The sequence below is a fragment of the Pleuronectes platessa genome, chromosome 17 (assembly GCF_947347685.1).
Source record: "Pleuronectes platessa chromosome 17, fPlePla1.1, whole genome shotgun sequence".
NCBI classification, from domain to species: domain Eukaryota; kingdom Metazoa; phylum Chordata; class Actinopteri; order Pleuronectiformes; family Pleuronectidae; genus Pleuronectes; species Pleuronectes platessa.
The window spans coordinates 19,498,805-19,516,311 of record NC_070642.1 but is presented as its reverse complement, the minus strand read 5'-3'; the positions used below and the strand labels follow the sequence as shown (position 1 = coordinate 19,516,311).

At 43.0% G+C, this 17,507-nt stretch overlaps 2 protein-coding genes across 4 annotated transcripts; both read right to left on the bottom strand.

Moving 5' to 3' along the window:
- Positions 1-1,989: 1,989 nt before the first annotated feature.
- gpr176 (G protein-coupled receptor 176) lies at positions 1,990-10,285 on the bottom strand. Its single transcript, XM_053445641.1, has 3 exons — positions 10,051-10,285; positions 5,228-5,480; positions 1,990-3,759 (listed from the first exon to the last, which is right to left on the bottom strand). The coding sequence occupies exons 1-3, from the start codon at positions 10,283-10,285 to the stop codon at positions 2,532-2,534; spliced, it is 1,716 nt and encodes a 571-aa protein (XP_053301616.1). The 3' UTR covers positions 1,990-2,531.
- A 1,362-nt stretch (positions 10,286-11,647) lies between these two features.
- acot20 (acyl-CoA thioesterase 20) lies at positions 11,648-14,745 on the bottom strand. 3 transcript variants are annotated; one of them, XM_053444876.1, is made up of 4 exons: positions 14,607-14,745; positions 13,362-13,864; positions 13,079-13,281; positions 11,648-12,762 (listed from the first exon to the last, which is right to left on the bottom strand). In XM_053444876.1, exons 2-4 carry the CDS (start codon positions 13,816-13,818, stop codon positions 12,169-12,171), a joined length of 1,254 nt encoding a protein of 417 aa, XP_053300851.1. In that variant the 5' UTR covers positions 13,819-13,864; positions 14,607-14,745; the 3' UTR covers positions 11,648-12,168. The 3 variants fall into 3 exon arrangements, with proteins under 3 accessions (XP_053300851.1, XP_053300852.1, XP_053300854.1); XM_053444877.1 differs by having other exon boundaries at positions 14,530-14,644; XM_053444879.1 differs by lacking the exon at positions 14,607-14,745 and adding an exon at positions 14,360-14,433.
- Between the last annotated feature and the right edge of the window lie 2,762 nt (positions 14,746-17,507).

The following is a 17,507-nucleotide window of genomic DNA, read 5'->3' as shown; positions in this document are numbered from 1 at the left end:
ACAAAAAGAGCCTTTGTGCTGCTGGTTTTTTGTTCCTCACAAAGCTCCTCATGTGCTCCTTCTTACACGGACTGGAAAGAAGATTAAACTCGATGTTTGTAGTCGGGATTTCAGCGGATTTCATTTCCTACCATTTCTTAAAAATGTTGCTAATGAGATTTCCTCTGCTTCGAGTCAGTGTCAGGCTGACGATGGAGGGTTTGAAAGAGAAAAAGAGAAATGTGAATCTAGGGTATTGTTCTGATTGTGTTTAGACGTTGTGTAGCCACAAGTTTCAGTTTGTGTGGGCGGTGAGCCTCTGATCTCTCATTAGCAAGTCTAGACGTTCCCATCAGCCGTAAACAACACAATCCTGGTAAACACGGGAAGCCTATTGCTTTCTATGAAAAGGAAAAAATAATATACCTTCACAAGCAGTAATTGTGAGTCATTGTGTGTCGGTACAATGGGGCTGTCAGAGCAGCACGGTGTTGATTTGATTAAAAATAATAGACTCTTAAAAAACCAATATCAGCACAAAGTCCTGAGTAGCTGCTCTGGAGCTCTCTGTCACATCACATCATCTTCATCAGCAGATGAGGTCGGGCTGGATGGATTTGGTCCAATTTTGCCAAACACTTGAACACCTCTCACACATTTTGTGGTTTAAGGATTTATTCTCGAGCTTGGAAAAAGATACTGAAGATCAAAAAGCTCTGCGGCAGGAACTGGATGGACCTTGTCGACTGTTTTCTCACCTGGAAACAGACAGAATGGAGGAGAAGCCTGGAACGGGGGGGGGGTCTTTTATGTGAGGAGTTGGCATGTTCTCACACTATTTACTGACGAAGATATGAGCAAAGCCCCATAAGAACTAATACATAGAGCATGTGGGGATTGTTGCTGCTGTGTCTAAGGCCGAGAATGAACTTATTTGCATCCTATTCATGGTATTAGAGGTTCCTTTGGTTTCAGTTCTCTCTCTCTCTGTGGTCAGTTAGAACATGAAACACCAACTGTCATCAGATTACAATTCAAATGCTGCTAAACCACAGTTTCCAGCCCAAATCCAATCGGTGAGAAAAGCCACAACAAAACCAGAAATGCATGAATCTCTCAGGTGAAATAAAGAAATACATTCCGAAATTATGGTCGCTTTAATTTCTTAACCCTCTCTGGACATGAACTTTTTTAAACCCACCCAGTTGTCCAGCTCCTAATGGCCGCGGGACGAAAATATTTGTATTTGAATCAACCTTGAATGAAGCCAGGCGGGAAATATGAGCAGTCGCCGGTGTTTTCTCAAACACGCTCGCCAGGAAAATCAATCATCTTCCTGCTACATGTGACACTTCAAATTTCCTACATCACTTAGGCTCAGTGTTCCGTCTGTAGTGCAGATTTACCAAAGCAACCGCTGTGTACCTGTCGAGTGAAGTCAATACTACAGTCGTTATTTGGAACAGACGTAGAAAAACAAACCCGTCTCTTTGACACTTTTAAGTTGTAGGGCTGGACGCTGTTTCCTGTCAGGCGTGACTGCGCAATTTCCTGATAAAAGCATGAGAGGGACACGGCATAGATTCAGCTCCTTTGTGGACACTGCAGGGGATTGTGGGTAGCCCCATGGGGAGTTACGGCTTGACAAATATTTGAAGTGCAGCCCAGCTCTGTTTACCTCAGCCAAAGCCGCCAGGTTGAGGCTGCTGCTATTGAATTATGCATCACAAAAAAAAAAAAAAACAGAGCGGAGAGTGTACAAAAAAGATAAACACAAATGAAACTGAACAACGTCTCACTGTGTCTCCGAGGATATCAAATGTGTGTCTGCCCTCATTTGCTTTATTTGACTGAGCAATTGATTTTTTCTCAGGAAACCAGCGAGGACTAAATAAAATCAATCAACTGGGAGTAAAAGATCCCCGACTGGGAGGACTGTGGTTTCACTGGGTCACAGAAAAGCAACTGAACATTCTTTATAACGTGTATTTGCATACTGTACATCTGCATTGTTTTATCAAATCCACTTACACTTAAAATACAAATGACAACAGCGACGTCTACTACATTCAAAAGATACTGCAAATATTCAAAAAGTGAGACTTCAGAATAAAAGTCAATCCCAAATACTGAAGATAATCTTTTTTTCATGTTTTTTTTTTACAGAGTGCAATCACGGCATGTACCCATTTTAGAAAATGCTGTGTTAGGAGAGTCAATATCCTCACTTATTCTCACATTATATTATCAGTGCATCTCTCAGCTTAATTGGATTTGCACACTGTCTTCATTGAACCACTGATTCCAGCTCTAATCAAAAGAGGGAGATTGACAAACAGTATCTGCTCTCAATCACGTCGTCATTGTCGAGGTCGTTCATTATGTCAAATTGATTTCTGTCCAACAAGAAAACTTTGGTGCCTCGGGCTTCAAAAGTTTTGGGCAGTGAAGTGGAAAACCAAAACGTCTGCATTGGAGAATAAAATGGAAACCAGTCTAGAAGGTTGAAAATCGCCCCAATGAACGCGAGCTTCTCACCCAGCAGGGCTTCTTCACTGGTCCACAGTGGGGATGGTGCTGACCTTATTGTTTCTGCTGATTCTGCGCTCAGGCCGAGGTCTGGGCAGCTTGGTCTGGATCAGCTCCTCGGGCGTGTTGCCCAGCGGAGGCAGCAGCCTCTTCTTACTGTTCCTGGTCTCAGGTAACCACTGAGGAGGCAGCTCAAACGGTCCGAAGCCAAACTGGGAAGAGTCCTCAGCTTCTGTTGGCGTCGCTGGCGCCACCTGCGATGAAGAGGCGTAAGCACACATGTGGACCGGAGAGCTCCGTGGGGCTATGATTGCAGGAGAGCCCTCTTTGGTGATGACCAGTCCTCCCACTGTGCCCAGCATAGGGTCCTTTTTGGTGGTCCCCTCCCCTCTGAGGCTCCCTAGTCTCGATCGGCTCTTGAGGTCCTCTTGTGGCCCACAGCAGTTTCCTGATTCTTGAGAAGGAATCTCATTCCCTGCATCCTCCTCCTCCTCAGAGGGTCTGTAGATCTGCTGCTGGCCGATGTTGAACATCTCCAGAAGTTGGCTCCCAGAGCGGCCGGCTGTGTCAAGTCCCTGAGGTTCCCCAATCACGCCCTCTGCCGCTAAAGAGGCCAGACCCCCGGTGTTGACCACGTTACGGCGGCTGTAACGTCTGTGAATCCTGGCCAGCAGCTCCATCCAGCTCTGACGCGCTGAGCGGTTCACAGTCAGGAACAAGAGGGGGTTGGTGAGCAGAGACACCTTGGGGAGCCACAGGGCCGTGAGATACAGTGAGATGGGCAGCTCCTTGGTGTCGGCCAAAATGGTGCGATAAACCACCAGGGCCCCATAGGGGGCGCTGCAGGCGGAGAAGGCTAGCACCACAGCCAGCAGGGTGGCGTGTAGCTCGGACTCTCGTTGGGACACGTACGGGATGGAGATGCTGTTCTGTGGCGTCCGCAGTGCCGCGATGATCACCTTCTTCTTCTGGCTGGCACTGAGCGCTCGGCGGATCAGCAGCATGTAGACGAAGACCAGGGCGAGCGGGAGGATCACTGTGGTGACGTTGTAGATCAACACGTACACCATGTGGCCCAGCGAGCGGGCGTGGTCCTCTGAGCAGGAGGAGGTGACGTACACATCCGTCACGTTGGTCACTGCAAACACCGGCAGGCTGGCCACCACCGCGTGGACCCAGATGTAGATGACCAGATCTCTGGACCTCGCGTCGGAGATCTTCCTCTCTAACGGGTACAGCACAGAGTAGTATCTACAGACACAAGAAGGTTTATTTCAGCATGAAGATGATACAGGCGCTTTAATGGAGGTCAAACTGTAAATATGAAGTTTAAATCTGAAGTTGCACCCATTGGACTTTACTAGCTGTCAATCACATGTCCCAATACTTACTTTGCTGTCGTCAGAGAGAAAGACAAATGGATGGACGGACAGATAATTCTCCATTTAGCTTATTTGTATAACTGGTTTGAAGTTGATTAGATGAGGAAAGACGAAAAGAAAGACAGATATTTCTCCATTTCCTTAGTCGGAGGCTTTTGTTGCCTGAATCAAACTTTTAACTATAATTCTATAACCTAAACCTTGACTTCAATATAACGTTTTTTCTCTCCCTTTGTCGATGTTGTATTAAATCATGTAGGTGTGTTGTGTTCCTCTCATTTCTGTTTGACAGATAATTGTTTCTCTCATCCTATTGTTGTCTCTCAATCATCAGCAAAGCAAATAAAGGACTGAATTGTCAGTCTCAGCGTCCTTCCTTCTGAATTAATAATTCATCGGTTTGATAGCGTTCTGCTTGTATTAGTTTTGACAGAGGTGATATAATCTTTATAGCAGTGGAACCGAGGTTGAAATGAGAATTTAACACCACAGGATCTGCTGCAATCCATCCTGCCCTGATGCTGCTCCACTCGTGTAGTAGATGTTTCAATTTTTTTGGAACAGAACTACTTCCGCCGACTCAGAGAGTAAATATATTGATGAAGTGATCAGATGATCGGTTGAAACCATCCACTTCTCTCAAGTGATATTTCTAAATGCAGGGAAGTGAGTGGGATGTGCCCACGAGCCAGCGGATCTGACTGCAGAGATGAAATAAAATCATCTCTCATCCTACTCACGGACAAAGTGCTCTTTTTTTTACTACTATTGTAAGATGTGTGGATTTAAATTAACCCCTTACTGCCTGAATTAATTTCCAATTATAGAAAACAAATATTATTTGTGTTTTTGGCTGTCATACAGATGCTAAATTAAGTGGAGATTGTTAATTTCAATATAGCATTTACAGTAGATATAAAATTAAGGTATGAGGCAAATTAGCGACATTAGGCATAATGGGGCATAACCTTAATTTAACACGTTTTCCAGTCTCTGGTCTGTAGATTGATGCTGCTTTTGATTGAAATTGAATAACAACATATGTTTCTGTACAATCATTGCTGTTCCATCATCACAGTATTTAAAATACAGATTAATAACTCAAAATAACTTTGCTGCACTGTCCCTAGGGGCTAGTATGTATTTTCCACTTCGACCACTAGATGCAGAGTGCTTCCAACACCTTCCTTGGTACGTGTAGTATTTGCACCATCAGGCACAATTGTCACCTCGACGGTGTTAAGACAGGAATTGGGTTTGAGGCAAATTCGCGACATCCGTCTACAAGGGGTTAAAGTGCAAACAACAATTATTTATCGTTTAAAAAGTTTCCTGACCTGTCGAGTGCGATGGCGCTGAAGCTGAGCACGGTGGCCGAGCAGAAGAGTCTGTGGAAGAACTTGACGGCCTTGCAGAGCAGCAGCGTGTGAAGCCACCAGCAGCAGCGGGGGCCGGCTCCCAGGGCCACGTCGAAGGGGACGCACACCAGGCCGGCACAGATACCGGAGCATGCCAGGTTCTTGATGAAGCGATTGGTCACGGATTTGAAGACGCTGGTGCAGCTGGTGCACCACAACACGGTGGCGTTTCCTGTTTGGAGAGTAAGGGGAAGAGCTTTAAGAGATGTTTTCATTTTTATTATAAGATAACAAGTGTTTTATTTATTGATAGGTTAATGGAGCTAGACTCTTCATTTTGCACGTTGAATTCTAACTGCAGTTTATGAGACTCCAGTAAAACCCAGTTTAAAAGACATTTGAATGAACAACCTGCAGTTTTATCTCTGAAAGAAAAGAAGGAGGAGAAGAACTATTAAATAAAGAAGAGAACGATGTAAAAGAAAGATGGAGGTGACAGGGGATAAGGAGGAGAAAGCCGATTACGGAAGGAAAATACAAAAGGTGTTTTTTATCTTCACTATTTCAGACGTGGCAAAGTCACTCAGGATTTAATGACTGACAATTTCCACAGGAGCTGTGTGAGTCCGACAGGAAGTGAAGGTGTAACGCTGCATTGTCTCACTTTCCCAGCAGTGGAAACACAAGTGACGTACGTACGTGGGAATCACAGTTTCAACACCATATCCAGAATTAGAAACACATATATACATATATATTTTACACGTTTTAAATAATTTCTCACCTAAACAAAGAAACAGGTTGGAACAGGACCTTGTTGACGTCTCTACAATTACGTCATTAATGAGCTTGATTGTTGATCATCCAACGTGCAATTATGATAAAAGTGTCACGTCTACATGAATAAGAACACAAGTGGTTTCTGAGGGTATTATGGTCATAGCTGTGACTAATTAATAATATACTTTTTCATAGTCAGAGCTTGTATTGTCTACAAAAATCACTTTGTCCTTCTGTGCCTGAAATACTCACCTGGCACTTGAGGAACACCTTGACAACCACACACAGGAGCCAATGTTGAGGAAGAGCAAACAATACCCCCCCCCCCCCACAGACACACACACACACACACACACACACACACACACACACACACACACACACACACACAAACACACACACACACACTTTTGTAGCAGCATGAAAATAAAGAGTAATATTAGTTGTTTTTTTTATGCTTATTTTGTCTGCTTCCTGCAAAACGCGAGCAACCAGTGATGTGTCTGGACTCGTGCTAATAAGCTGCAGTTAGACCCCCCCCCCCCCCCCCCCCCCCACACACACACACACACACACACATGGAGTCTAAACACCCGAGCTGTTACAATCTAAAGTGTGAAACATCACAAACACAATTAGCGGCTCCACTGTTACTCTTATAGATGCGACCCTGCTTTATGAATGGTAGAGGAGCAGAGCACCAGATAACCACGTAACTCACATAATTCCTCACAGGCCCGATTTACAATTGTTGGCAATATTAGCGCGTGTCGTGCACAGAGTGGCACACTGATCTGATTTACAGTCAAACTCTGATCCGTGCTTTATCGGAAATAATGGATAATAGCCTCTGCTTAATACTGGGAATTATTTAAACATGGAATAGTTCGGTATTTTCAGAAATACGTGTGTTTGCTTTCTGCAGGAGAATTAAATGAGAACGTGCAATAAGTATAGAGAGGACGTTAGCTTAGCATAGAGGCAGGATAACATAAGGGTAGCCTGATTCTCGCCAAAGTTCAAAATATACTTTATTATACTGAAGCCAGCCACAGGGAGGACTCTGGCTCCAAATGATGTCAAGAGCACAAGATGGTGGCCCCGTGTCTGAGATGTTTTGGCTTCAACGCAAGAAAATGAAGACTCACGTCCATCTTTATTTACCTCAAAAAAAGTGCTCAACTCAGCCATTAAATAAGATGGAGTCTTTGGTTCTAATACTGACGCTGTAAATCAAGATATCTTAAAGTTATAATACTCATAATCCTTCCATTCGCACACTGGCTGCTGCCAGAGTGAAACCTTTAATGTGAACGTGTGAATAATACGAGGTACGTTTTTGTTTATTTCTTTGTGTGTCACGGACGAGGAGCAACGTGAAGAGGGGAAAACACAAAGCATTTATTTATAGCCTGTAACTAGTTTTTTTATGTCCATGCACCACATATCACACAGATTCCCTTCAATGATAAAACCAACATTCTGTATCTTGTTCATTCCTGGAAATAAGTTCTGTTTGACTATCTAGAAAGATCCTGGCTTTTGTAACGATACAAAAACCTTCTTGTTATCCAAAAAATAATTATTATCATAATTTCTTTTGTTCATTGTGAAATGAACTCAGTCTCCCGGCCCTAAACTGACTGCGTAAAAAAGTGAAATGATTATATAATTGATTTACATATTTTAAATGGATTCACTGCCGATATCCTTTCATTCCTTAACCTTCCACGACCCGAACAGTCGTGACTCTGTGTCACTGGAAATGTAAAGTTCAAGATCTCTCCTGAGACACTCTTATTAGCAAAGGTCAGCTTTCCCCTCAGTGATGAAGGAATCGTGACTGTGTCTTTCACAGGATGTATTTACTTGTTCTTTTCCGGTGGTTCGGTTATCTAAGGTAGAACCTCATGGCTCCAGACCGTCTATCGCCACATCTCACTGCACAGCAGGGGGTGGAGCTGAGTCATGGCTGAGCAACAGTCTTTCTTTAGCCAGTTTTGGTGTAATTTCCCTGTATTTCATCAAGGTGAACTGGTTCTGAAAGTGGAACAAAGTCCGAGTCACTTTTCACAACCGCACCTAAGTTGTTTGTGTTTTGTGCAGCGTGGAGGCAAAATACTACAATAGCCCCGTTTGTGACAAATAACACATTAATATAATGCATTATAGTGTGTTTGGGAGAGAAGGATCGTGTTTCACATTGCTGATGTGTTCAAAGTGTTGGAGACAGATGTGCAGCTCCTTCCTCACTCTCAACATCATCATCTTCATCAGCAGCAGCAGCAGCAGCAGCAGCAGTCGGTGCTTCTTCTGGCATCAGCAACAAAATGCCTCTGGGTCTCAAAGTGTTTGCTGATATCTGCTAATTTCATGGTGAAATAAGGGGAACTAGCTAAGTACCACTTTGTGTTCCAGCTATTCCTCCTTCAATTACCCAGCAAATAATACAAGAAGACTCTAATTACACATTGTCCATGGCTGCTTTCCACATGTTTTCTAGGCTCCTTCTCATAATGTTGTTTGGTATCAAATTATTCAAGTTAGCCTCAAACTAATGTCGCCTAATGAGGAATTAGCTTCTAGGGCCAACATGTTGTGGCGTAAAAACCGCCCGCAGGTAAAACCGTTTACCTGCGGGCATTCAAATCTTATTCTCAAATCTGATTCGTCAAACTAGAACTAGAAAAGACTTCTAGCTCCAAAATCGTGTGCCTCACTACAGAATCTGTTTATCGAGCAGGGATACAATTCTGACCAGGATTAAAAGCACTGGGAGTTGGCTTCCAGTTAAATAAGTCATATAATTTTCAATTCAGGTCAACTTATGACCATGGTAGTGAGAAAACAAAATCCCTCGGCAGGGTTTAGCAGCAATAATTCCCTGGCTGGGAAATGTGCTTTAAAAACCTAGCTTAACTTTAAAGGGATCAGGAGCTTATAGAGTTTTTAACTGTTTCATGTACAGTCTGTATGTTTGTTTTGTTCATGAATGGTGCAGCACAACCTCACCTCCCTATTAACCTAATGAATGAATCCACATGGACAGCGGCACTCACTAGGGCTGCTAATAGGAAGGTGTTGATATAACCAAAGAACTGGAGCATGTCTTGACCTCTCTATACATTCAGTAATAACACAAAGGAGTGGAGGGCGTGCTGACTCTGACCCGCTCCATCCTAAACCATAACACCGTTATCTAAGGGAGTGTTTACCACCTGCAGTGGGAACACAACAGTGAGAGAGAAAGGCCGCGTCCAGCAGCGCTCTGATAAATACGGGTGTCGGGTAAAGACTCCGATATTTAGTCCAGTGTTATGATGATATGATGTTCCCTAAAACCTTTCTGATTCCTTTTACCTTGAAATACTTTCAAAATGTACAAGAAAATAAGTGAGAAAAACTAACCTGCAGGCATAAGTCTATTAAGATAGAAAATATGACAAAAATATTGTACAATCCAATTCCATGCTTATCAGGGCTATGATGTTTTCACATTTCAATAACCATCACAAACACCAACCTGCTGCTTCAACCACAGAGCTTCATACTTGTGGAAGACCGGTTTGTTGTTGTTGTTGTAAATAACCTCAGATATTTTAGTTTTCCAATACACGACTGATTCATTATAACATAAAAAAACATGAGTAAATGAATACGAGAAACAAATATGTGTCTATTAAGTTGGGAAATATGATCCAATCCAATCCCATGCTTATTATTTCACATTTTGCATAGACACCATCCTGCTTCTTCCTGTTCACCCAGATACTGATGATATATACCCATACTTCTGTATCTTGTTGTTGTTGTAAACTACATCACATATATTGTATTACTATGACTCAGAGGATCCTCATGAACTGGCCCAGTTGAGGCTCATGGGAACATTTAGAGAGAGAATGTTTTCAACAGGTCCCAAAACAAACTGAGCAACGATCCATGTAAATATTTCATCACATGTGTTGTTGTTTTTTATCCTTTTCTGATTCCTGGTGTGTTTGGAGTTCGCACAGACTCACCGAGCAGCGAACCCAAGAGGATGAACACCTGGATGGCTGTGGTGAAGTCCCGGTAGCTCTGCTCCCGGATGAGCCGCTGCTGCTGATCGTCCAGCCCGCCGCCCTGGGGCTCGGCGGCCGGGATGCTGCCGCCGTCCCACCGGCCCGACGCGTTCAGCAGATCCAGCCACAGGTTCGATGCTGTGAAATTGGCTGCTCCGTCCCCGACCGTCGCAGCCCGGCTCCCGCTGTCCATGACGCCTCAGCCCGAGATCCAGATGTTTTTCGAGGAGGGAGGCTGGATGACAGAAGCCATCACTGGAGAGGCATCCCTGCCACTGTGACGGTGGTGGTAGTGATGCTTTGCACACACAAAAGAAAAATACTACAGATCACTGATAATCTGCAGGAAACGAATATAAACACATGCAACTATCATGTGTATAATAGCTCTGGGACATGCTGAGCCCAGGTTGGAGGCTCCATCATCCCTCACTGCGGATGCATGGCACAGATCAGCCTGTGAGATCCGGTAGCGGTGAGGGTCTGGCGGCTGGATGCTGCTCTCTGATACCCGCTGCACCCGAAAACAACACCGGCCTGCGAAACGTCCATTCCGGGGAACAACGCAGTCCTGCAGAACCTCTCCTCTCCCCCAGAAACACGCTGTGTCTGACCGGCTGCTTCTACCTGTGCCGCTGCCAGTCGTGCAGCAGTCCCAGGCTGGTTACTGGGAGGCTGGAGCATGAGAGAGAAAAGCTCCCAGCGTGAGGTGAGAGACTGGAGAGGAGAACCCCTCCTCCTCCTCCGATAGCACCGAGACACTCCACTGTGTCTGCATGAATGACAAGCAGAGAGCAGGGAGAGGCCAGATCACACACTGGGCAGTGATGGTAGATATCATGTGTGGGTTGATTTAATACACTAAGAGTGTGAGGGCCCCTCACAATGACAACTAGGGAAAGAAAACAGGAAATCACATGACACAACAAATCCAAAAACACTGTGACAAATAGAACAGAAAATATGAAAACACAACAGAAAAGATGAAAACACAATCCCACAACACGGCTTTGTTTCTATGGTTCTTGTTGTCGTTCAGGGCCACCATGACAAGAGATAAGAATATTATTGTTTAAGATATTTTTCGATGAAAGCAAGAACTTGAATTAGATTAAAACTTTAAAATGTTGTTGCAATAACTTGACCTGATCGTCTCTCTCTCTCACTTTCCTGCTGCTGCTGTGGTCTTGTTCAGTGTGTTCTCTCACAGGAGCTCGAGACATTCCTCATCCGTCTGCTGAAAATACCAAAACCAGGACAGGGGCACTCCCATTGATTTAAAAAAAAAGAACCCTCAGCTTTTCATTATTGACTATTGTTGTCTCTTCTGTGTAAATCAGGGACCAGAATCAATAAGTAGTAAAAGAAAAGAATGAATTTGATCACAGGTTGCTTAATTTGTTTTTATGTGGAAACATCACAAGAAAAATCTCATCTCTATAAACACAATGAAAGAGACTCTACAAAATAAAGATATTCACATATATATACAAACAAACACACACACTTAATATATTTTATAATAATACAGCACAAAGATGAAATACACCCCATGTTTCCATTTAAACATTCTTGGTCAGTTTAATAAGGTATGAGATAATAACAAAGACGACATAACAAATCAGAAGGTTACAATCATTTTTATATTGAATAAATATGATCATTTTAGATATAATCTTAAATCTGTGCTTCACTGTTATAAACAACAGGAATTAAAGTGTTAATCTACTCCTCTATAACATCTTCATGGCTTCATTTAAAACCCATTTGATTAGTGTACAGAGGCAGAATCATGAAAAGTGTCACCGTCCAAATAGTTATGGTCTCGACAATAGTTCCTTTTTCCCACAACAGCAAAAATTGTGTTATGTTATTCTAGTAAACGCACAACAATGGACTAATTAGGCAGAAAATCAAAAAAGAGGCTTTTAAACTTCTGCTCCATGTGACCCACGGCACGTTGACGCTTACAGAGCTGGCAGTGTTTGTTAAATTCATTAGAAATTCCAGACGAGGCGAGCATAGCTAAGGACGGCCGTTCTGGGATGCTTGACAAGCTTGACTCAACACTCCTTGCTAACAAGTGCTCTCCTTGTCCAAGTGGCTCTTGAAGAACTCCTGGACTCGTTCCCACAGGTCCAGCTGAGCCTCGGAGTGGGCTTTTGGCTCGCCACCAAACAGCACGGCGTTCCCCACTGCAGCGTGAAAGCTGGACGGACAGTGAGGCATGTGAGGGACCTCCAGAAAGTGTCCCGCTCTGGGATAAGTCACCACTTCAAAGGACTCTTCTTTGCCGTGACTTCTCAGCGTTGCAGCGGCGTGTTGAGCAAATAGAGCACTGTTCCAGTTCTGGTCATCTTCAGAGACCGCAAACAGGAAGTGGCAGCTGGCCCGTTCAATCGGGATCAAGGATGCTTGGTTCTGCTCCAAGGTCGGGCCTGTAAAGGCGTCGCGTATACTAAACAGCCCCGAGTCTGTTACTTTAACATTCTTGAGGACAGGAGGGAGCGGGGGTATTACAGTGTCTTTATAATGGAGGGGGATAACAGTGTTTCCAATGCAGCTGTTGATACAGACGGTGGCTGTGATCCCCTGTAGGAAAGAGGACATTGACAAAGCCAAAGCTCCACTGTGAGAGATGGAGATGATGCCAACCCCGGGACCTTTGACCTGAAGTGAGAGGTATTATATTAAAAGGCAGGTCTATCATTGATAAAACGTCATATTTCATAGCATTTGATTAAATTAAACTATGCCTCAATTCTATAGTTACCTATTAGTTTAATTAATTTAGTTTCTGTCACAACCATAAAATGGTAATCAGAAGCCAGCAGATGGCGACATTGACTCTGTCTCATAAATATATATTATACGTTCTCATTTTATTTGCTGTGAATGAATTGGACAGAAACCAGTAAAGTAAAAATCCTAATAAGGGAATACTATGCTGAGTATGATATTGTAAGTGTTAGTCTTCAGTACTTACTTCTGGCTGGCTCCTCAGATAGGTTACAGCTTCTTCAAAGTATTCCAGATCCAGTTTTGGGGGATTTTTCGGTAGATCCTGGTAGCCATAATAAGCCAGAGCCAAAACCACAAAGCCCTTATTTGCCAGGAGGCTGGCTCGGGGTTCACTGAGACCTCCACCAAACGTGTACAAGTCCACAATTCCAGGGAACGGACCCTCTCCTGTCAACACAATGTATTTGTAATGTTTAGTGTATGTAATGTAGATGTGTCAAGGCTCCCTCAGGTTAAACCCAACTGACCTGGTGGAATGAAGAGGACTCCTCGTATTCTGCCCTCTTGCACAGGAACTCTCTTCATCCCTTCGGTCATGAACCCTCGCTCCACAGTTTCAGAGCCCAGCAGCTTACCAGTCTCCTGACTTACCGCTGCTATCTCCACCAGTGTCGGGCTGAGCACATTCTTCTTCAGCAGTTTGCTGTGCGCAGTGTCTGGAGACATGGCCCAGAACAGACCCATGGGCTCCACTCCGGTGTAGCTTCCTTCCAGGGAAGGTGAGCGGGAAACATCCAACCGGCCGCTTTCATCCGCCTTGTACAGGGCGGAGGCCTTGAAGATCACCCCTCGGTCATCCACTAGCTTTGACCTTAGCTCTACTGGTTTGAAAGGAGCCAGTCCGTCTACTCTGACCTGCACCAGTTTGTCGAAGAGACAGCGAACTCCGGGGAGGATCCTCAGTCGGATCTGTGAGTGAGCCATGTCAGGGCTCAGAGGGACGATTCCACCGAAGGGCCTTTATCTGAATCTGTTAGGACAACAAAAGATTTGATAAATACCATATCTTTCACAAAGAGATTCTATAATGAGAAATATCATCTTATCAATGAGTCAAATAAACAAAGTCTACGTGTATGTTTAATTTCTATCAATTCCAATCTGAGGAGACATCACTGGTTTTAGCATCTGAGCAGCTCTTTACAAAACTGAGTCAGTCCTCGAAAACCAGCTGTGGCATCATCATCATCATCACTACCATGTGACATCAGACAGCCAAAGAGAAACCAGCCATTAGAGATGTTACTGTGTTCATTAACTTAGTATGACCCACGAAGGATGTTGTAAAACCTGTTTATGGATAAAGGGCCCTTCAGCTCTGAGTCTCAACTGTCATGGCCCCTGGACACACATCAAGGGCAGGTAAACACGTGTCTTTGTTTACATGAGGGTCCTCTTACTGGTTTCTGTGGCTAACTGGGATATGTTAGTGCAACTGGGTAGAAGGTCGTGTCACACAACTCACTGTTCTCCAGATAAAAACAGGTGACTAGCATCTAGCAACCTTTAGCCTACTTTGCACTTGAACTTTCTTTAGCAAGAAAGAGGCTACGTTAGCATCTTTTATTGATTTTAAAGGTTTAGCGCGTCTGTTTTGTACAAAACAAACGAACAAACATCAGCAGCTCTTCTCACATCGTCTCCCAGCAGCCGGAAAGTGACTCAGACGTGATCCTGAACATCAGTCTCGCATTCATTGATGCGACACTCACCAAGGAGGAGGCGACAGGGAGCAACCATCTTGCCGGAAACCAGGAAGTCGGTGTGTTTACGTTTTTCATCCGCTTCCAATTCATAATATACTTATGTATTATATATATTATATATGTATGCTGCTTTCAAATGATAGTGAATCACATATAATTAAAATACAATTAGAATTATTTGCACTGTCTCAACCAATAGACTGTGTATTAAAAACTAAAACGATGTGTATATATAAGTAGGAAGGTGATACCTCCACTAGATGTCACTGGAGAGCTGTGTCACAGCGGCCATGTTGACAAGAGCTTGTGAACACAGGTGTTCCTGTTCCCTGTAATTAAGATTGATCGATTAGAAATGAATTAGTATTTATTGGTTTAAGTAGGAGTACAAGTATTTATTGGCGTTACTAGAATTCCAACAATTTGTATCATTACTCGTAGTAGTAATATTTATCAACATTACTTGCACTACCACTAATTTGACTTTTTATTATAATTAGTACGAGTAGTAGTAGGCGTACTAGTATTTATCAGCTTTACTAGCATTACAACTATAACAATCGTTACTCGAAGTAGTAATATTTATCAACTTGCACTACAACAATTTTTGTATTATTAGTAGAAGTAGTAAGAGTAATAGTATCAGTGTGTTTGCTTGGATAGTAACATTCTGTGAAAGAAGAAGAAAGGCTCCAACATTGTAGCCAAAGGAAAATATTAATAATTTCTCCCCCAAAATTCTAAAATTATGACACATGTATGTTCCTTGGGAAAGTAATTCCTGCATCATCTCTCGACGGAGTGACCATTTTTTGTAGGCTTTCCACTTTGCTCATTCTAGCCCTGGGCTGAGCAGAATATATAATAACAAACTTTTTGTGGTACTGCCTGCACAGCAATCCCACCAGTCACTGCTCGGCCAGTGCCATGACTTTAGAACATCTTTTCTCACCAGGGATTCTTCTGGGAGAGGAGAGGGGAGAGGCTAGTTTTATATACAAAGAGGGGAAATCAAGGCGGGGGTGTAAGAAGAGATCAGGGAGGGAGCTAAATTTAACTGGAACTGGAAAAAATAAGAGGAGGTGGATTAACAGCTATGTGGAATCAACAATCCTGTGAAAAACAATTGTGTTTGTACCTCTTCAGTTAGAACTTCCTTCCTACTTAACAACCTGCATGAAATGATTCAAGTGCCTGGGATTGACCTTTTCACCATTTACTAAATGCAATAACATCACAACACGTACTCAGAAAGATTATGTGGCCTAAGACTTGGAGGACAATGCAGAACACTTATACGAGTAGAAGGAAAACGTTGACAAAGCTGTAAGTACAAATGAAAGCAAATGTTAACATACTAAATATTAATATGTGTGTAGTTTCTGAGCTGCTCCCTGAGCTCCACACAGAGGATAAAGGACAGATTACTATATGATATGGATTATATTATTCCCACATTAAAGTCAAATCTGGTTTATCCTCTACGTCAACATTATTCTATAATAGAATCTTACTTTAATGCCATAGCTGCCCTCTATATTTCATGGATCTAGAAAATCAATAACCCATTTGTTTCTCTATAGAGCAGTTTCTCTCTGTATCTAGTGTCTAGTTCTATAACAGAGATACGTGCAGTTGTGTGATGTTCTTTAGGATGTGCAGGGCAGGGAGAGCTTTACAAACAGGTGACTGCCTCTTCTGATGTTGATTCACTGTGACACATCGTGTTTTGCATGTGCAGAGGGAACTGGGGTTGTTGGTCTGATGAGAGCTTTGACTTGTTTTCCCCTCGGAGTCGATTCCAGTAAATATTCCACCCACTCATTCCCGTCTATCTTAAACTCACAAGTGCACTGTGCTAATAAAGCTTTATACTGAGGAATAATACAGTGGAATGTTCTCATTCTGTTTATGCACAAAGATAATATGTGATATCAAATGAACACCGATCGGGTCTTATAAGGACTTGTGTGTAAATCTAATACATATGCAGTCTGTGGTCATGTTTAGTATTCCTAAGTTGTAACAGCTACAAAGAATAACCACATCAAATGATCAAAATAAAATATTCCTTGCAAAAGCAACAGCCAAACATCTGTGTTGACTGAATAAAAAAAGTGTCTGAATATCTTTCCTGCTTTGTCCCTGGTGTTTATTTACACAGTCCAACAACGTCCAACAGTACATTCAAAGTCTAATATCAAGAATTATGTATTGTTCTAGATTAAAGGTAGAAATTTGGAATTACATGAGAAAAGATATTTAAAGGAGACTTTCCATAAATGTTAATGCACAGTTACTTTTTGATTGATGGTTTAAAACTAGGGGAAAACTAATTGTATTTGTAGAAGAGTTGGTTCCCAACTGAGTGAGTACTGAGCAACCCCCACTTTGCCAAATATAACAGCTTGCAAATGCTTATAATAGCCACAAGCCTTTCTATTCCAGATTTTGGAATTTTCACCCACTCTTCCAGCAGATCACTCCATGTGCACAGATATTTTTAGTCGTCTTGCAGACACAGCAAGTTCTCACAGATTTCCAATGAAGTTCAGGCCAGAGGCTCCCACAGGCATTCCAAAAGCTTTCGGCTTTCCTTTCTTGACGCGTATTTCATGGCGGGCTTAGAGGTTTGCTTTGGATCGTTGTCCTGTTGTAGAAGCCAGCCTCATTTCGTTTTCAGTTACTTGATGGAGTGCAGGATATTTGCGCTCAGAGTTGGCTTACATTCTGTGGAATCTGTCCTTTCTCTATGTTTTTGCAGTGTTTCTTAAACCACTGGCTGCGACACAACTCCAATGCTGATTAAGATCAGATGCCAAAGCTCAGACGTAGGCAGAGATAACTGGTTAGTGTATCATGAAGGGACCATGGAGGCCAACCATAATATTCCCACCTCATGCGTGA